The 21398-nt window shown below is 45.3% G+C and overlaps 1 protein-coding gene across 7 annotated transcripts in view; it reads right to left on the minus strand.

Annotated features, from left to right (window-relative positions):
• The window catches only part of LOC121004702 (gastrula zinc finger protein XlCGF8.2DB-like), a 53033-nt gene extending 33802 nt beyond the window's left edge, over positions 1-19231 (minus strand). For 2 of the 7 annotated variants that reach the window (XM_040437012.1, XM_040437011.1), the window contains exons 1-4: positions 19121-19215; positions 16841-16971; positions 16646-16757; positions 16459-16514 (exon numbers count right to left, since the gene is read on the minus strand). In XM_040437012.1, the coding sequence (XP_040292946.1) occupies positions 16459-16514; positions 16646-16718 (129 nt within the window). In that variant the 5' untranslated portion in view covers positions 16719-16757; positions 16841-16971; positions 19121-19215. Of the gene's footprint in view, positions 1-8275; positions 9680-12492; positions 12605-12716; positions 12795-16458; positions 16515-16645; positions 16758-16840; positions 16975-19120 lie in introns of those variants that run through there. The other 5 variants (XM_040437008.1, XM_040437009.1, XM_040437007.1 and 2 more) reach the window with 5 other exon arrangements.
• Positions 19232-21398: the final 2167 nt, after the last annotated feature.

Consider the following 21398-nt stretch of genomic DNA (forward strand, 5'->3'; position numbering starts at 1 on the left):
CCCTTTAATGTTGTGTTTTCCCTTCCCTGGTGCTGGAAGGGTTAACTCCCTTCCCAGTGTGTGTTATGTCACTGGGTGTGTCTGACCGTTGGGTGTGGCCTCTTAGGCCTATATAGCCTTGGTGTTTGGCAGGGCTCAGGAGGTTGCTTCAGCATGCTTGCTGATAGCAGCCTCCTGTGTTTTCCAACTGCCTGTGAGAGCCACCCTTGTGGTTCATAAAAGCATTATGTCACATTTACTTTATGTTATGTTGTGTGTGATGTCTATGTGATGTTTTGTTGGCACTTTCTTATGATGTTTTGTGCAGCTTATGGATCTGGATTCCTGTGTGCACAGGGATCCAGTCAGCAAGGCTGTGGCAGGTAGGTGGAACTATTTAGTTCGCTTGCCATATCCGTAAGTCTGTTTTAGTTCCCTTGTTCCTTGCAGCTTGGCCATTGAGACCCCTGTTCCTCCGTATTCAGAAGGAACAGGTTGTCTTATCTTGACTCCTAGTCCAGGGACCTGCCGGAGGGTGAGACAGGGATCCGAGGTTCCTGCGCACGGGTCCTCCTACCTTAAAGGTTGGCCCGTGCAGCTAGGAGTTAGGGTCAGGTTAGGGACGCTGTAGGAGGTGACCTGCTCCCTATCCTGTTGTCCTGGCCGAGCAGCCATAACATCATCTGGCATCGCACGGCTGAGGATTTCCCCCATCCTCAGCCGTGACAGTATGAACCACAAGGGTGGCTCTCACAGGCAGTTGGAAAACACAGGAGGCTGCTATCAGCAAGCATGCTGAAGCAATCTCCTGAGCCCTGCCAAACACCAAGGCTATATAGGCCTAAGAGGCCACACCCAACGGTCAGACACACCCAGTGACATAACACACACTGGGAAGGGAGTTAACCCTTCCAGCACCAGGGAAGGGAAAACACAACATTAAAGGGAAAGTGTCCAACAGTAGCAACCCACTGTGGTTGTTGCCGCTGGCCACGACATGGGTGGCAAGCGTGTCCTGGGGAATAGCCCGGAGGCCGGGACACTGCCACCACATGTACAGACAGCCAAACGTTGCCACGGGCAACCACAGTGGAGGAAAAGTGTCAGTGCACACAACACACTACACAGAGTGCACACAGACAAACAGAGTGAACACCATACACACACACCTAACATAGGGGTTGCTAGGTGCAACCGCATGCACAGCAAGAAAGCTGCCACAAACAAGCGTTGTCAGCGGCAACCACAAGTGAGGCAAATACCACTGCCCTCACCTGTGATTGACAACAAAACCAAACCTCTGACAATCGCATGCGGTTGAAGAGTCACGGTCATAGCCATGGCCGTGACAGTATCATAGCCCCCTGTAAGAGATCAGGTGCTGCCAGGCAGCAGGGGCCAGACCCCCCTCCCTCCCCAGTTTTAAATTAATTGGTGGCCAGTGCGGCCCCCCTCCCTCTCTCCCCAGTATTATATACATTGGTGGCCAGTGCGCCCCCCCCCTCCCTCCCCAGTATTATATTCATTGGTGGCCAGTGCGGCCTCCCCTCCCTCCCCAGTATTATATTCATTGGTGGCCAGTGCGGCCTCCCCTCCCTCCCCAGTATTATATTCATTGGTGGCCAGTGCGGCCCCCCTCCCTCCCCAGTATTATATTCATTGGTGGCCAGTGCGGCCCCCCTCCCTCCCTCCCCAGTATTATATTCATTGGTGGCCAGTGCGCCCCCCCTGCCTCCCCAGTATTATATTCATTGGTGACCAGTGCAGCCCCCCTCCCTCCCTCCCCAGTATTATATTCATTGGTGGCCAGTGCTGCCCCCCTCCCTCCCCAGTATTATATTCATTGGTGGCCAGTGCGGCCTCCCCTCTCCCCCCCCTAATTAAACCCCCCCCATCATTGGTGGTAGCGGAGAGTTCCGATCGGAGTCCCAGTTTAATCGCTTTGGCTCCGATCGGTTACCATGGCAGCCAAGACGCTACTGCAGTCCTGGCTGCCATGGTTACTTAGCAATTTTAGAAGCATTATACTTACCTGCGATGTCTGTGACCGGCCGGGCGCTCCTCCTACTGGTAAGTGAAAGGTCTGTGCTATAAGCAACGCGCCGCACAGACCTTTCACTTACCAGTAGGAGGAGCGCCCGGCCGGACACAGACAGCGCAGGTAAGTATAATGCTTCTAAAATTGCTAAGTAACCATGGCAGCCAGGACTGCAGTAGCGTCTTGGCTGCCATGGTAACTGATCGGAGCCCCAGCGATTAAACTGGGACTCCGATCGGAACTCTCCGCTGCCACCAATGATGGGGGGGGGAGATTTTAATTAGGGGGGAGGGAGAGGGGAGGCCGCACTGGCCACCAATGAATATAATGCTGGGGAGGGAGGGGGGCCGCACTGGCCACCAATGAATATAATACTGGGGAGGGAGGGAGGGGGGCCGCACTGGCCACCAATGAATATAATACTGGAGAGGGAGGGAGGGGGGCCGCACTGGCCACCAATGAATATAATACTGGGGAGGGAGGGGGGGCCGCACTGGCCACCAATGAATATAATACTGGGGAGGGAGGGAGGGGGGCCGCACTGGCCACCAATGAATATAATACTGGGGAGGGAGTGCGGCAACTGAGGGGTTAATTGTGCGGATCACAGCCCCCTGTAAGAGATCGGGTGCTGCCAGGCAGCAGGGGGCAGTTATGTCCACAGTTCTTAGTATATTCTAACTTGAAGCATCCCCATCACTATGGGAACGCCTCTGTGTTAGAATATACTGGTGATGGGGACGCTTCAAGTTAAAATATACCATCGGATTGGAGAAAACTCCAATCTGATGGTATATTAATAGGGACTCCTGACTTTACATTGAAAGTCAATGGGGGACGGATCAGTTTGAATTGCACCATATTGTGTCAACGTCAAACGGATCCGTCCCCATTGACTTGCATTGTAAGTCAGGACGGATCCGTTTGGCTCCGCACGGCCAGGTCGACACCAAAACGACTTTTTTTTTTACTTTCCTTCATGTCCGTGGATCCTCCAAAAATCAAGGAAGACCCACAGAAGAAAAAACGGACATGGATCACGGAACTACGGAACCCGTTTTTGCGGACCGCAAAAAAAAAACGGTCGTGTGCATGAGGCCTAAGACAGTCATTTGGAATTTCTTAAATGATCCTGAGGGTTATGGAACAAAAAAGTAAAGTGGAAGACCCAAAGAAATTTCATCAGCACTGAGCCAGAGGATCCAATTGGCTGTCCATCAAGACACTGGATGGCATCTGAGACTGAAGGGCTTCAAAAACATCGTCTTCAAAGACCTCATCTCCTTGAACGCCACAGAACTGCTCGTTTGGACTTTGCAAGAGAGCACCAAACATGGGACATTCAAAGGTGGAAGAAAGTTTTATTCTCTGATGAGAATTTTTTTTACCTTGATGGTCCTGATGGTTTCCAACGTTACTGGCATGACAAGCAGATCCCACCTGAGATGTTTTCTACGCGCCACAGTGGAGGGGGCGCCGTAATGGTCTGGGGTGCTTTTTCCTTCAGTGTAACAATGGAGCTTCAGGAAGTGCAGGGGCGTCAAACGGCCGCTGGCTATGTCCAGATGTTGCAGAGAGCATTCCTCATGACTGAGGGCCCTCGTCTGTGTGGTAACGACTGGGTTTTTCAACAGGACAACGCTACAGTACACAATGCCCGCAGGACAAGGGACTTCTTCCAGGAGAATAACATCACTCTTTTGGCCCATCCTGCGTGTTCCCCTGATCTAAATCCAATTGAGAACCTTTGGGAATGGATGGCAAGGGAAGCTTACAAAAATGGACAACAGTTCCAGACAGTAGATGGCCTTCGTGCGGCCGTCTTCACCACTTGGAGAAATGTTCCCACTCACCTCATGGAAACGCTTGCATCAAGCATGCCGAAACGAATTTTGGAAGTGATAAACAATAACGGCGGAGCTACTGATTACTGAGTTCATGTTTGGAAGTTGGATTTCTGTTTTGGGGGGGGTTTATTTTTTTTTGGAGGTGTGGTCCTAAACTTTTGATCAGCTGAAAAACAGCCTGTTTCAGTGTATTGGTTGTTTTCATTAAATTGAATGCTCAAATTATTTTTTGGCTCACTCCCATTTATTCTTGTTGCATGTTGAAGTTCTACTTGGAACCTTGTTAAGATCCAGCCATGCTAAATATAATTTTTTGCCATTTTTCAAGTGATCTTAAACTTTTGATCAGGACTGTACTATATAACACCATAATAAATATTCAGTATAAAAAGAGAAAACTATTGAATGAAATAGTCAATTGCACATATGCCTTGTCTGCCTTTATTTTAACATGTTTCCTGCGGTCCAACTATACATGTAAAGTGTGCTAGTAAGGGAGTAAAACGGGGTTGTAATAACACCCAGAGCTATTGAATATAAAATTCTAAACTAGCCTCTATACATTTGCCTTCCTGAAACTAACATGAAATAAAGTCAGTTTATCCTATTTACGTGGTAGTGGCAAACAAAATAAAAACATATACAGTGTGTTAAATAAAAATTATTTTGTCTCCATTTTTATTCAGCTCACGCTATGTCACCTATTAAATGGTTTATGTCTTGTGTTCCATGGAACCCCAGAAACACTACAAGCAGTAGCACTAGAATAGAAATTCTAAAGATAAGGTCTGGCACAATCCATAAATAAAATCACACTCCAAATAACGCTTACCTATTGTCCATATGCCCTATTGGTCCCACATAGTGAGTCCACTGGATCTGGCCAAATTATTCCACACCAAAAAAAACAACAAAATTGGCTGTTTTTTGCTGTGGCATTCCTGCTGAGATTGCAGTGGGTCTTCTACTCCTTTCAGCCTTTGCAGTTCCATAAGTAAAACCCACAGCATAATGCCTCAATCACACGTCAGTGGTTTTTCCATCAGCGATTTGGAGCCCAAACCAGGTACGACTCTAAACACAGATCAGGTGTAGATCTTTACCTTATACCTTATGTCTTTGGAGGCTCCACTCCTGGTTTTGGCTCCTAATCACTGATGGAAATCACTGACCAAATACTGACGTGTGAATGAGGCTTAGGGCTCATGCACACGACCGTGTGCTGCCCGTGGTTGTATTGCGGCCCGCATATGGCGGGTCCGCAATACACAGGCACCGGATGTGTAGATCCCGCATCACAGATCGCGGACCCGGCACCGGATGTGTAGATCCCGCATCACAGATCGCGGACCCATTTACTTCAACGGGTCCGCAATCCGGGAGATGCGGAACAGAAGCACTACAGAGTGCTTCCGTGGGTTTTCTGTCTGTGCCTCCGCACCACAAAAAAGTAGTGCACGCACTACTTTTTTGTGGTGCGGACAGATAACGGACCCATTCAAGTTGAATGGGTCTGGATTTGTTTGCGACCACCGCACGGATATTGCCGTGCATTGGGGACCGCAAATCTTCCACACCCTGGAAGAAGACGTCTCTAATATGAGACTTTTTAAAATATACAATACAGTGAAGGCTTAGTTCTAGGTTTCACTAGAATGTAACTTGCTATATTTAAAAGGGATGCTTGTCATTTATCAAGTGTTCAATTTGTATCCCAGAATCTATCAATTCTGTCTCCCTGTATTAGGGCTCAAGCACACAACTGTTGTTGTCCAATGCCCGTATTGCAACCCGCAAACAGCAGGTCTGCAATATACGGGCACCGGCTGTTTGTGCACCGCATCACAGAAGGTGCAGAGCGGAACGGAGGCACAGAAGCACTACGGAGTGCTTTCATGGGTTTTCTGTCCCTGCCTCCGCACTGCAAAAAAATAAGTGCATGCACTACCTTTTTGCAGTGGGGACCGTTGGATGCAGAGTGCGGACCCAATTCAAGTGAATGGGTCTTGCATCTGCATAGAGCGGCCCCAGAATCTGTGCAGACCGCAATTTGTGGTCCACAGCACGGGCAAGGCCGGCACACATTTGCCTTAGTGCTGGTTTCTCAGTGCAATGTTTGGAGAAAGGGGCAGATTTAAAGGAGTTTTTGGGAATATAAACTGTTAGGCCTCTTTCACACAGGCATTACGGATTGGGGCCGGATAGGATGCGGGTGCGTGGCGGGGAAATAGTGCGAGTGAGCACACAATTTCAGTCAGTTTTGACTGCGATTGCGTTGCGTGGTTCAGTTTTTTGCGTGCGAGTGCAATGCGTTTTGCACGCACGTGAGAAAAAACTGAATGTGGTACCCAGACCCGAACTTCTTCAATGGGTTTGGGTTAGTTGGTTTAATACAGAATGCTTAGTAGAAGGTCAATTGAGGGTTAAAAAAATTAAATTTAATTAACTTGCCTCCTCCATAGCTGCTGGTCTCTGCTCTTTCTTCAGGACCTCTGTGATTGGACCATGTGATGTGACGTCACCACAGGTCCTTAAGCCGGCAGTTCATGATTAAAGAAGTACCGGTAAGAAGAGATCAGCTGGTCTCTGCTCTTTCTTCAGGACCTCTGTGATTGGACCATGTGATGTGACGTCACCACAGGTCCTTAAGCCGGCAGTTCATGATTAAAGAAGTACCGGTAAGAAGAGATCAGCAACTACGCGATCAAGAGGAGGAGGCGAGTTAATTTTTATTTTATTTTTAATCCCTCAATCCACATTTAGCATTCTGTATTAAGGATGCTATTATTTTCCCTTATAACAATGTTATAAGGGAAAATAATAAAGATCGGGTCCCCATTATCTCCTAGCAACCGTGCTTGAAAATCGCACCGCATCCGCACTTGCTTGCGAGTTTCACGCAGCCCCATTCACTTCTATGGGGCCTGCATTGCGTGAAAATCACCGCTCATGTGCTCAGCCCCATAGAAATGAATGGGTCCGGATTCAGTGCGGGTGCAATGCGTTCACCTCACGCATTGCACCTGTGCGGAAATCTCGCCCGTGTGAAAGAGGCCTTAGGCTGCTTTCAAACACTGCTTGATCAGTGATTTTCATCAGCGATTGTGAGCCAAAACTAAGTGTTGGTTAAAACGACAGAACAGGCACAAATCTTTCCCATTATACATTATCTCTGTGTAGGTTCCATTCCTGGTTTTGGCTCACAATCACTGATGATTATCACTGATCAAACACTGATGTGAAAGCAGCCTTAAGAGAACGTCGCTAGCCTGCATCCCCTCCTGACCGATTCATGCTTACCTGCTCTCCATCACTATGGTCCTGCGCACTGGCTCTATTCCTCTCCCTAGTTTATTGTCTTCTGGCCGGGACATGGACATGGCTAAGTCCGCAGCCAAAGACTATCTTAAAGTGGTTCTCCAGGAATACCGATTCTCTAGCAAGTGCCCGCAGACTGCCTCGGTAAAGAAAAAATTCATACTTACCTACTCCGGTCCTCCACGATATCTCTGCTGTGTTCATGTTTCACTGTAGCCAATGATGTGATGTGACCATGCCCAGGTAGAGGGGACCAGAACATGGACACAGCAGAGGCATCGCAGAGGGCTGGAGCGGTAACTATGAATCTTCTGTTTATGGAGGCAGGCTACAGGTACATGCTGAAAAATCTGTATTTCTGGAGAACCCCTTTAAGCGGTCACTGCTGAAGCTAGTCATTGGCTGCAGCACGTGGCCATGCCCATGCGCCAGATGGCAGAAAAGAACCTGGGGACTGAAAGATGGAGGAATAGGGGACAATGCCAGGAATGGCAGAGAGCATGTAAGGTAAGAACCTTCCAGGAGGCGATGCAGGCTAGGGACTACTACTGACTGATTTTGAACAGCGAGCCACAGCAGCAGTCTAAAGAAAGTCAGTGAGCTGTAAGCAATTTTGTGGACTGCAGCTGTCACTCAATAATTAAAATCAATCAGAAGCACTACAAAATGTCAGTATTTCCCAAACATTACACTGGCAGATTACTGGAACGAACCATCATATGAATGCATGTTCCTGATAACTGGCCCCGTAGATGTGCCACTTGTTCATTGACTGAAAGCATCTTTGATGCAGCACATAAAATCATTGTTTGCCAGCAGCAGATCTCCCTGTGGAAACAGAGATGTGCTGCTGGCATACAATGAATCTGTATGGGGCTGAGTGATCGCAGTAGCAATCACTGATCCTCACATAGAGGAGAAGATTGCTGCATGTGAATGCTGCTCTCACCTCTGCTCATTGTCAGGCAATTGTCAAGAGCATTTGGTACATGCCTGATAAGTGCCTGGACATTCCCTTGTGTAAATGCAGCTTTTTGGCATGACAAGCTGCATTAAAAATTAATGAATGAAACAGCAGAGACATTTATTCAGCTCATCTGATTTACCTTTAATCATAAAAAAAAGATAAACCAGACATATTTTATGTGCAAATCAAATTAATCATACTTATCATATTAGCTAGAAAATTGCTGTTCATTCATCAGACCTCCAATTTCTTCTAGATAAATCAGTCCAGTAGACATCTGACAGATGAACTTGCATGGGTGGCCATGCACGACATGTGGCTCGAGACACTCATGAATGCAACTTTCCAATGTTCAAAACTACAATATCAGATAAATTCAGATAATAATGTAATTAGCGATTAACATTCCTCAATGTCTACAAGAAGTATACAGAACAGTTCTAAATAGATATGGGTGACTCGAGATAAACCAGTCCCAATTCTGCCCTCCACTTGCTCTTTAGACTTGAGGAAGGATCGCTTGTGCAATATGAATTGTGCAATAACTTTTTTATATATCAGAATGGGTCAGTGATTTCTGTTCCCCGTGAGTTCTCTGATGTCGAACGAGATCTGACTTCTGTGTAAAACATCGGCCACATTCGGTACAAGGAAACGGCTTCTCTCCTGTGTGGATCCTCTGATGATAAACAAGATTTGCCTTTTGCACAAAACATTTCCCACACTCTGAGCATGGAAAAGGTTTTTCACCTGTATGGATTTTCTGATGATTGATGAGCATGGTCTTATGGGTGAAACACTTCCCACAGTCAGAACACGAAAATGGCTTCTCCCCTGTGTGAATTCTCTGATGTATAACAAGATCTGACTTCTGAGTGAAACTTTTGCCACAGTCAGAACATGAAAAAGGCTTTTCGCCCATATGGATTCTTAAGTGGTAAACCAGATCGGACTTCTGTACAAAATACTTCCCACATTCGGAACACAAAAATGGCGTCTCCACAGTATGGATTCTCTGGTGTCTTAGAAGCACAGATTTTCGTGTGAAACTTTTCCCACATTCCGAACATGGAAAGGGCTTTTGTCCCGTGTGATTTATCTCATGTTTAATAAGGTCTGACTTCTGCGTAAAACACTTGCCGCAATGAGAACAAGGAAAGGGTTTTTGTCCAGTGTGAATTCTCTCGTGGCGAACAAGATCTGATTTCTGTTTAAAACACTTACCGCACTCTGAACATGGAAATGGTTTCTCCCCAGTGTGAGTTCTCTGATGTGTAATAAGATTCGAATTATGAGCAAAACATTTACCACATTCAGGACAGGGGAATACTTTACGAATTCGGTAGGAGCCATCCTGTTCAGCAAAGTCTGAATTGTTGGAGAAAGGATCCACATTACTACAGGGTTCAGATGACTGATCCACCAGTTCATCACCTAGGCTGACTTGTACAATGTTATAATCTTCCATTTTACATTCTTCAGGAAGATTGTTTCTTCCTTCTGAAATATTTTCTGCATTTTCTCCATCTACTGGAATAAAATTAGTCAAATCCAAGAAGTCAATATTTAGCAGCACAATACTTACACTTTCAGAAATCTACATGAAATACTAAAGGGGTATTCAGAGGCTTTTTTTAACCGATGACCTAGCCAGATAGGTCATCAGTATCTGATTGGTGGAGGAGATCTGACACCCAGGACCCCTGCTGATCAGCTGTTTGAGAAGGCACTGCTGCTCACTTACCAAGCACAGCACCGTACAGTGTATAGCGGCTGTGCTTGGTATTGCAGCTCAACCCCATTCACTTCAATGGGGCCGAACCTGAAGTCACATGGCCTAGTAAAAGCTCGGAGAAGGTTAAAAAATAAATAAAATAAAAATCTTGGAAAACCTTTTTAAGTTTGGGAGCACAATTTTTACTGAGGCTATATTACATATGGTTGTGTGTGGTATTACAGCTTAGGCTACTTTCACACTAGCATTTTTTGTGGATCGGTCATGGATCTGCAAAAACGCTTCCGTTACAATAATATGAACGGATGCGGTTGTATTATGTCTTCTATAGCCATGACGGATCCGTCTTGAGCACCACTGAAAGTCAATGGGGAACGGATCCGTTTTCTATTGTGCCAGATTGTGTCAGAGAAAACGTTTGGCTCTGCTTCGTCAGGCGGATAGAAAAACGCTGCAGGTGTCCGCCTCTAGAGCAGAATGGTGACTGACCGGAGGCAAACTGATGCATTCTGAGCGGATCCTTTTACATTCAGAATGCATTAGGGCCAAACTGTTCCGTTTTGGACCGCTTGTGAGAGCCCTGAACAGATCTCACAGACGGAAAGCCAAAACGCCAGTGTGAAAGTGGCCTTAATCCTATTCATTTCAATTGACATTAGTGGCAATACCAGATAAAGCCCATGGACAGGTGCATATTGTCACAGAACAAAAAGAAAAAGACTAAACAAAAATAGGGGAGGAGAAGGATATTTATATGTCACTGCCAGCACAAAGTTTCACAAAATGTATGAAAGGAGGTTTCCGGGAGTCATTAATATACAATTGGTGTCCTCACAGCATACCAAGCAAAGCGCTGTATATGGGCAGACTGGGACCTTAACGTTGCTCTGGAAAAAAGCTAAAAACTGGACCCATGTTGTAGGCAGGTCCAAATTGACAGAAGATGGGGCAACACAAGTAGAACAGAAGTAGGCAGGGTCTGCAATACTGTAGTGTAGCAAAAAAATACCACCCCAGCAGAACCAAATACCACAGTGCAGCCTAAAATACTGCCTCAACAGGAGCAGAAGCCAGTCCGCCCCTGGTGCCGTACACTGTATAGCAGCTGTGCTTGGTATTGCTGCCCAGGTCTATTCAACTGAATGAGCATGAGTTGCATATAGGCCATGTAACTGATGAACGTGAAACTAATGGCCCAGGAAAAGGCTGCAACGCTCACCAGAGTGCCACCCCCTCTAGAACAGTAGGGGCTACCGGGAGTCCAAACCCCCACGATCTGATATTGATGTCCTATCCTGACTATGTCTTTTTCAACCGTACTATGTAACTATATAATATTTTACTCCCTAAAAAAAAACCTTTAAAGAGGCATTTTGATCATAAATGGGTATATTTTTAAAACCATATTTGTAGAAAGCATGTCTTACTGTTTTTCTTTTCCATTTCGGCACAAATATTCCATTGAAAATGAAATACAAAATACTGTCCTTCTGTAGCAGTCAGCACAGAAAGATAAAACTCATTTTATATGTATATATATATATATATGGAATCCATGTCAGTTTACCACTGCTGTGAGAGGAAGCTATTATCTGAATAGTAATCCTAATAATACAGTAGGTGCAGAACTGGATGACAGTATAACAGCTCTATTGTTCTCTTGATAGGCCTAGATAAAGATACCCTCAGAAGAGCATTGTTCTTATCAATGCAATGTGTGACACTCTGACTAGTCACAACAGTGGCCTTTTAACCAAGACTCGGGTGTCTCATACTGTAGCACCTTTTCTTAAAACATTTTTAACCAGCATTGGTATTTTTCTTGCAATTTATTTTTTTAATTGTAGTTGGTAGCACGCTGTGCATAATCCCCCACCCGCCAACATTGTGCCTGTGATATTCATAACAATATTTGGTGTTAATTTAAATATGGGAGCTTATCTGCCTCTGATGTTCTGACTACTACAACACTTTCCGGGACTGCCTTTAACAAGGAGAGATGTAGCACTTTTCTTGATATTCATGCAAGCAGGGTACTGAGCAAGAACATCAAATTTAGAGCCCATTCATACAACCGTATGTTTCTGTCCGCATTCGTTCCGCAATTTTGCGGATCACATGTGGACTCATTCATTTCAATGGGGCAGCAATAGATGCTGACAGCACTTCCGTTCCATGGCCCTCAAAAAAAAGATAGAACATGTCCTATTCTTGTCCGTATTTGCGGACAACAATAAGAATTTCCATCATGGACGTTCCGATTCGCAAACGCCCTGTATCTGTGTTTTGCGGGTCCGCAAAAATGGATATGATCGTGTGTATTTTCCCTAAACCTCTCAGAACTACCCTGCCTACTTTCTCACAAGCCATCTTTTGTCATTCTGGAGCAGAATGTATCAATGTATGTCAACAGATGACTTGGTGCCACTTGCTATCAGAGGTATCCAATGCTGCATTTGGACCACTGGTTACCAAACTACACACTGAATAGGTGGGATTTCCCCTTTAAATGATGCTGGTGGCCCTGGTTACTCCTCAACTAGTACTGACAGAAGAAGATGCTGAATGAGGGACTGTGGTGAAGCCTGAACAAGGGGTTATTACTCACATGTACTTATATCTATAGATGTCTCTTCTTCCTTACAGAATTGGTCATCCGAGTCATATTTCTCCTCTTCTTCCTCTGTCTCTTCAATTTTAACAATAACCAGGCCTACATTCTAAAAAGAGAAAAGTGAAAATGTTAATGTAAGGATCCCTAGTGTTTTTTAACTGCAGAGGAGGGCAGGGAGGAGATAATGGTTCACGCATGGGGCCCCAGTGGTTACTCACCTCCTCAAGATCCATTGTTGTCCTCGCTGTAACAGGAGACTGAACCCCGATCGTTTAGCTTCCCAGTTTCTCCCTGCACTAATTGTAGAGAGAAGTTCATAAGGGGATAGAGAAGACTGCGCGGCTAACACTGTACCTTGCACAGTTCTCCCTATGATCGGCATCTGCAATTCTGGAGTGCTTTGCCTGATCATTAAAGGGAACCTGTCCCCAGGATTTTGTGTACAGAGCTGAGGACATGGGTTGCTAGATGGCCGCTAGCACATCCGCAATACCCAGTCCCCATAGCTCTGTGTGCTTTTATTGTGTAAAAAAAACGATTTGATACATATGCAAATTAACCTGAGATGAGTCCTTTATGTGAGATGAGTCAGGGACAGGACTCCTCTCAGGTTAATTTGCATATGTATCAAATCGGTTTTTTTTACACAATAAAAGCACACAGAGCTATGGGGACTGGGTATTGCGGATGTGCTAACGGCCATCTAACAACCCATGCCCTCAGCTCTATACACAAAATCCCGGTGACAGGTTCCCTTTAAGAGGCGCGCACAGGGAATCTGCACAGGAGCAGACTATCTCTGAAGGCATTAACTTTTGAGCTGTGCGGGCAGGCTGCAGTGCAGCTTCTTGGTAACCGTGATCTCAACTCCGCATTTCTCAGCAAATACTATGCAAGTTCAGCTAATTCTCTGCATCTGTAGCTAATAGGGGTGGTAGTCCTCATCACTGTGCTCCACTATATAACATGCTCTAACAGGCTACGTAACAAAGATAACAGTGGAATAGCTGTCAGAGAACTTTTACTTGCTAGGATCACAATGAAAACAGCTTATAATCTGGTGGTAGTATTACAGGGCACCCTGGTGGCACCATTAATAAGTTCACTGTTACTTTAATGCTACTATCCCCTCTTTATTAGTAGAATGGAGTCTACATGACGACATTGCTTGAAAAAGATAAGAAAAAAAAAAACTAGTAAATGAACATTATGGAGTCTACACTTTAAAGGGGTTCTCCAGTATTTAATAATCAATGACCTATCCCTAGGATAGGTCATCAATATCAGATCTTTGGTGGTCCTACAACCTGCACCCCCCACCGATTAGCTGTTTGGGAGTAGCTCCTGCACCAGCAATAGGCGCCAGGACTACACAACTCAGTTCATTGTGTAGTGCAGGGTCAGTAACCTCCAGCACCCCTGCTGTTGTGAAACGGAAACTCCCAGCATTCTCAATGCGGCGCAGAGCAAGTGTGCATGATGAGAGTCATCTAATATATAAAGCCGAGTGTATGTATGTATGTCCGCTAAAGGAATCTGCACCGTCACATTTACAATCACGAAATTTGGTACACAGGTACATCAGGTGTCCGGGAAAGTTTTAGACCGGGTCTCAGCTCTCTAGGACGTACCGTACCCAAAAAAATGCATTAGCCAATAGAAGCTTGGTCACATGACCCTTATTAGCCAATAGAAGCTCGCAGGCTCTTAGTCTCCACATACACACAGTTTTACACCAGGTTTCCATAACAACCCAGCCAATTTTCTTCACTGCTGTAGGTCAGCTTTAAAGGGGCAGGGCGCTGTGGATGACACTGTTAAGGGAGCAGAGTGCTGTGCAGGTCACAGTTCAGGGGGCAGGTAGGGTGGCCATTCAGGCCACCCTCAAAAGACGGACTTAAAAACCCCGCCGCCAGGCCTGCGAAGCCACGCACTAACCTAGTTAGGCCACACAACCTCCCACTCCGCAGCTGACGGGGATTGAAAAAATGAAGGTAAAAATCAACTTCTGTCAGCTGCAGGGGTGGGAGTGAGGGTGACTTCCTCCCTGCAGTTCATGCTCAGACAGCACAGTGCTGCTGTCTGAGAGTGAGCTGTTCAAGAGAACATCCCATGACCGTCCCGGCCCTGTGCCAGACAGAGGACAGGGAGTCTGAAAGTCGGACTGTCTGGCCTAAAACCGGACCTCTGGCCACCCTAGGGGCAGGCTGCTGTGGAGGTCACAGTTAAGGGGACGGTCCACTATGTAGGTCAGTGTTAAGGGGCAGATTGCTGTAGAGGCCACTGTTAAGGGGACGACATGTTGTGGAAATCACTGTTAAGGAGATGGGGTACTGTGGAGGTCACTAATAAAGGAGCGGCCGTTGTGGAGGTCACTGCTAAAGGGGCAGGGAACGTTAAGGGGACTGTCTGCTATGGAGGTCAGTGTTAAGGGGCAGGTGCTGTAGAGGTCACATTTTAAGAGAACAGAGCTCTGTGGAGGTCACTGTTAAAGGGGCGGGTTATTGTGGAAATCACTGTTAACGAGACAGGGTTCTTCTGCTAGTTTTTGCTGGCCCCTGGTGTAGTGGACGGAGCTGGTTACTGCAGCACTGCTCGCACTGACGTGACAGGGAGCAGCATGGCATGACCAGCTTTGTCCACTACACAATAGGTGGAGCTGTGTAGTACTGGCTCCAGAGTTACTCCCTGATCAGTGGGGGTGCGGTATTGGAGACCTGTCCTAGGGATAGGTTATATATTGTTGAATCCCAGAGAAACCGCTTTAATGCTTAATTGTGAGAGGGAGCTCTCGCTCTTGGTTATGACTTGGGCCTAGGACACTGTGACTTTTTGCATTGGTACTGATGGTCAGTATGGAGTGACAATGCTTGGAAAAATCCGCAGCACTCCTCCGTTTTGATAAAAATTCCAGTGACTTTATTTAATAAAGCAGCATACAAGCCTGATAAAGACTTATTATAGTCAAAACGTCGCAATTATATGCTGCACTTTATTAAATAAAATCACTGGAATGTCTATCCAAACGGAGGAGTGCTGCAGATTTTTCCAAGTATTGTTATTCCAAGGGACCCTTAGCCTGGATCTCGACCTGCGAGCACCAAGTCTGGTACCAGATGAATTGGACTTTTCCCTAATGTGGGGTATGTAGTGCTGCTTACTCTGATTTTTCAGTATTGAGTGACAGCTACGTCCAAAGATTGTGTACAACAATTCAGTGTATTCCTCTGGACCGCAGCTTGTGAAGTTAAAAGGGGCAATTAAGGCAATGAACAGCAAATGCAATCATTCAGTCAGTCACATCTTGAATTAACCCCTCCAGAGCGTTTAGCTTGGGGGGAGACATGGGGGCTATGACACCTTAGGTAGGTTTTAAGTTAGGGTTTCTTTAGGGCCTTGTTTCTCTTTCTGTACCTCTTTTCCCGCCCTTTTTTCTATTTCAGGTAAAATCACCTCAGAAATCATCTTACCTGCATTCTAGAAGATTCCAGCTGCTGGGAGTCAAGAGGACAGCTGATTGGTTGCTGCTGGTTGCTGGGGGAGATTTCCAGCTTCCTGATTTGTTGTTTGTTTATCGGCGGGAATCTGTTCCCCTTTATATTCCCAGGTTCGGCGGAGCTGGCTCAGAAGTGCCTGAAGAGCTGACCAGCGTCCCACCCCCCCTTCCCTTATTTTTTCCACTGAATCATCTGTCGCTGGGCTTTATTAGAGGGGTAGTGTCGCTCAGCTCATGCTGAGTGGATCTTGGTCCTTATATGGTTAATTTATCATTGGTCTTCTGGTATTGGTTTTTATGGTATTTTAAATTAATTAATTTATTTATTTATGGTTGTAAAATATTTTAAGTGACCCTTAATAAAGCACAGCGGCCATTTCTTCCACTATGTGGTTAGTGTCAATTATTTATTTAACAACCTAGTTAGGATTAAAGTGTGTCATTTGCCCCCATGCATTTTCTACCTTATAATCCTCAGGACTGGAACTTCTCTCCGGTGTATTCCTGTCACAGGATCCATCTATAGGAGGAGACACACAGAGAACACAGTAGGGCAGATTTACACTGCTGTTTTGAGGCTCCACAATTTGTGGACCACAAAACGGATAAAGTTCTGTGCATGAGGCCTTACAACAAAAGTCTTCCCCTTACCTGATGGTGTCCAAGGCGGGTGTTTTGCCATCATGATCTTCTTGAGTCCTTCTACATACTCCCACTCCTCCATGGAGAAATAGACAGCGACATCATGACTCCTTATAGGAACCTGACACACAATGATACCGGCATCAGTCACACTCCTCCCTTGGTGTTACTCTATAATCTCCCAGTATTCCCAGCGGCGCTCACCTCTCCAGTCAGCAGCTCAATGATCTTAATTGTGAGATGAAGGATCTTCTGCTCATTGTGTAGCTCAATTGTCAGTGAGTAAGGTGAAGCAGCTTTGGGTCCTGCTAAATCGTCCTTATAAATTGAGGAGACTGCTAGGAGTCAAATGCAGCAAGACTTGTGTATAATAATAGCCATCTCACAAGCAGGAAAATCATAGACTTCTTAAAGGTAAAACAAGAACTTTATTGAGCCTCTGTCAGCATTATCAACCCTATTAACCCAGGCATACTGCCTGGTAGGGTTGATCATGCTGATTAAAACAATACCTTTTATAGTCTATGTTAAACAGCTGCAGAGTTATCTGCAATTGTATTCATATGCAAATAAGCACATTGGAACACCACGGGGAAGGCCGAATCCTCTGAGCACTGCTTTTTTTAACACCACTGTGCTCTGCATACTGTGATTAACAGAGCTAGACATCAGTATGCTGATTCTTTGGCACTGCTACTATGCGGCTCTGCCCTTGAGCACTGATGCCGGCTCTACTGGGTGGGTGCTGTCAGTTGGTCTACTTGTATGGGCACTACCAGTTAGTCTAGTGTGTAGCCTCTGGTATCTGACTGAGCAACGAAGCTGGGCTCTGGTGAACTGTGTGGGCACTACCAGTTAGTCTAATGTGTGGCCTCTGCCATGGCAATGACTGTGTGGGCACTAGCAGCTGTCTATTGTGTAGCCTCTGTTATCTGACTGAGCAATAAAGCTGGGTCTGCTGTTTAGATACTGTCAGTGTATCTATTGTGTTGGCACTGCTGCTGGACTGATGTGAATATCACAGCTGGATCTATGGTGACGACACAGGTAGTGGGTGTAATAAGAGCTGTGTCCTAGCATTTACATGTCATATACACTACTAATTACAGCCTTACCATGTTAAGAATAGAGGTTTTCTATACTTAGAAAGCTAATACATATTACTGGTTTATTCACAGCCACAATATATGATTACAAAGATACCAGTAACATGTATTAGCTTTCTAAGTATATAAAACCACTCTTCTCAATATGATAAGGTTGTAGCCTAGAGGTAAGTGGTCAGCCTTGCATGTAAATGTACCAGGTTCGAACCTGAGGAAAGAATTCTAGATTTTTTTTTCTTCAGTTAGAATTTTTCCTCCCTTTTTTAACCCATAAAAAAAAGTCTTATTATTTTGAGAATAGAGGTTTTCTTTGTTTAGAAAGCTAATACAAATTACTGGTGTATTTATAATCATATATTGTGCCTATGAATAAACCCGCAATATGCGTTAGCATTCTAAGCATAGAAAATCTCTGTTCACAATATAGTCTAGAATTCGAACATGCAAGGCTGACCACTTACCTCCAGACTATAGCCTTATCATACTGAGAAGAGTGATTTTCTATACTTACAAAGCTAATACATATTACTGGTGTCTTTATAATCATATAATGTGACTGTGAACGAACAAGTAATATGTATTATCTTTCTAAGTATAGAAAACCTCTATTCTCAACATGGTAAAGCTGTAAATAGTGTATATGATATATACATGCTAGGACAGAGCTCTGCCCTCAGCATACTAATGTCTAGCGCTGTCAATCAAGGGGAGGGGAGTGTGCAGAGCACTAGGGTGTTACAAAAGCAGTACTGCAAGGATTCAGTCCGGCCCCCTGGTGCTCCAACTTGCTCATTTGCATGTTAATAAAAACTCATAATTCTCTGCAGCATACACACAAAAGGAAGGTTTTAATCAGCGTGATCAAACATACCAGGCATTAAATCTGGATTAATAGGGTTGATCATGCTGACAGGTCTTTAAGAGGAGGTTGCTGGTGAAACAACAAAGGGGCAGCTGACATAAGGGGAAGGCAGAGATGATGACAGGATGAGTGGTTACATTGGTAGGTCAATGGGATACTATGAAGTGGGGCCAGATAGATGTGCTATTGGAAGTTAGTTAACCAGCTGTGACAAGAAGGTGAAGAGCAGGTTATGTGGTTTGATTATAGGAAAGGAGCACTACAAGGAAAGCACAGATCAGTGTAGTCTGTCTGGAAGAGGATCAGGAGTAAGCTCATGAAGGAAGGGGGATCATAAAGAAGGGGGCTTATCAGTGGTCAGAGTAAGTGGGAGAGTTACAGAAAACTGCAGGGCAATACCTAGTGGGAGCTGGGTGAAAGGAAGTGAACTACAGCTATCCTCCAAATCCTCTGTAATCTTTCTGATCACTTATTAACAAATCAGTAATATGAATGAGGGAAGATAGAAGTCCTCACCTACAACACTCTCTCCCTGTCCCCCAAGCAACCGGAACTCAAAGCTCCTTCTCTAAAGTTCCCGGAAGCGACTGGTGCAGCCGGGGTCATTGTTAGTAAAGGAACGACCACGCCCCCCATGGTGATTGGCCAACGCTTGTGAGCAGGAACTCCACAAAAAGAATGGGCGGGATCAACCTGACAGTGAGCGGACACTAGGGAGGGAAGAGCGGTATCGTGTTTAAGACGTCAGTACAGTACAGTGGCGGCCATGTTTCTGTGGTCCTGTTGTAACTATCAGAGTACGGAGCGGAGAAGTGTGCTCCCGACTCTCCAGCACTACAAGTCCCAGAATCCCCGAAGACCTCTAGATGACTACAAATTCCAGCAATCATTGCTTCTTTCTTCTTACTGACAGACTGTGTATTACTGGACCGGGAATCCCCTGACTGAAGTAATAACCTCTTCTAGTAATATTATTTGCTATAAATTATCAGCATTTTGTATATTTTATTGGAGGTTATTGTTATGACCTGTTACTGGGACACACAGTGAGAGATCACATTACAGAGGTATGCAAGTAACCAGTGCTGACCAAAAAAATGGACTGCCTGTGCCAACACCATAGATCCAGTTGTGATATCCACATCAGTCCAGTGGCAGTGCCAACACAGTAGATGCACTGACGGTATCTACACAGCAGACCCAGCTTCATTGCTCAGTCAGATACCAGAGGCTACACACTAGACTAACTGGTAGTGCCCATACAAGTAGACCAACTGACAGCACCCACCCATCAGTGCTCAAGGGCAGAGCCGCATAGTAGCTGTGCCAAAGAATGGACCTGATGACATTGCCCACACACAAGGTGCAGCACAGAATAGACCTAACTTCAGTAAGAATAGCCAGGTGGCAGTCCTCAGACTGAGTGGTGGTGGTGCCCCTGCACCAGCTTCAGCCATAGTACTGTCCATGCATTCGCCGCAGTCACAGAAGTATCCATACAGTAGCGCTATAAGACCACTCATTCGTCTACTGAGGGTTTCAGACAATGCTTGATACCTGGTTGTAGGCATCGTTTCTGTCTCCATTGGTACCCCCTCCTTCCCTTGTATTTTAACTAGCATTTACCTGTCTAGTTAAAGAGTGTTCATCAGCAGGATCAACCCTATTAAACCAAACATACTACCTGGGATGTTTGATCCTGCTGATTAAACCGATACTTGTCTTGTGGAAATCGGTTGTGGCATTCCCAAAGCTTCACTGACTTCAGTGTATAGAGGGACGCATGGCTAGCACTGCGGAGCTGAGGTGCACCGAGGGGCTAAGCTCACTGAAGCCCTCATTTTCATAAAGAATAAAGGGAGGGATTTATCATCACCCTTGCACTAAAAAGTTGCAGGCTCGACCTTCTTGACTGCAACTGTTTAAAAAAATTGTATAGATCAGTTTTGACCCTGAAGGGACATGGGAAGGGGATGTGGCCAGCCGACCCGACAAATTTATCTTCATTTACGCCAGCTTTCTGGCGCAAATGAAGCCAGAAATCTACAGCAATATCGTAGATTTCTGTTTACACACACGGACAGTCAGAGGATACGCCTTGTCATAATTTAGGTGCTTTTCCTCCGGCAGTGCAGGGAATATGAAGACCGGTGTAGAGAGCGCACGTCTTTATACATTTTCCCGAAGTTTTTTTTCTCTTTTTTTACTGATTTTCACAAGGCAGGCGGTATTTTAATCAGCAGGATCAACCGTTCAAGACAATATGCCTGGTTTAACAGTTGATCCTTCTGACAGGTGCCCTTTAAGAGTTTTTTTATTTCAGGAGTTGGCCGATGATCCTAGCTCCATGCTTTGCATGCGAAAGGCCTCTTTTTTTACGGATTGGCTTCTCCCCAAGGCAGCTATGTTTACATAAAAAATAGACATTGCAATTGTTAGTTTATATAGATCAACACAATATTAAGGACGTTCATATGTATATTGTTGCGTGCAGAGGTCACATCACCCTTCATTCTGTTCTTACTGCCAAAAACAACCCCTGCATAGTTATAATGGAGAAAGACGGATGGGACGTGACTAAGAAGATATTAAACATCACCCTCGAGATCATCTATCTACTGACTGGAGAGGTGAGCGATTTTAAACATTTCCTATCTCCATCACTTCATCATTACTGTTCATTATTAAAATAGGACCAGATGAGTGAGATTTCTGGTGTTAATTTAAAGGGGTTGTCCAGTGCTATAAAACATGTTCAGTGGTTTGAAAATAAGTAATATAAAGAAACTGTAAA

Source organism: Bufo bufo, chromosome 6 (assembly GCF_905171765.1).
Source record: "Bufo bufo chromosome 6, aBufBuf1.1, whole genome shotgun sequence".
Taxonomy (NCBI): domain Eukaryota; kingdom Metazoa; phylum Chordata; class Amphibia; order Anura; family Bufonidae; genus Bufo; species Bufo bufo.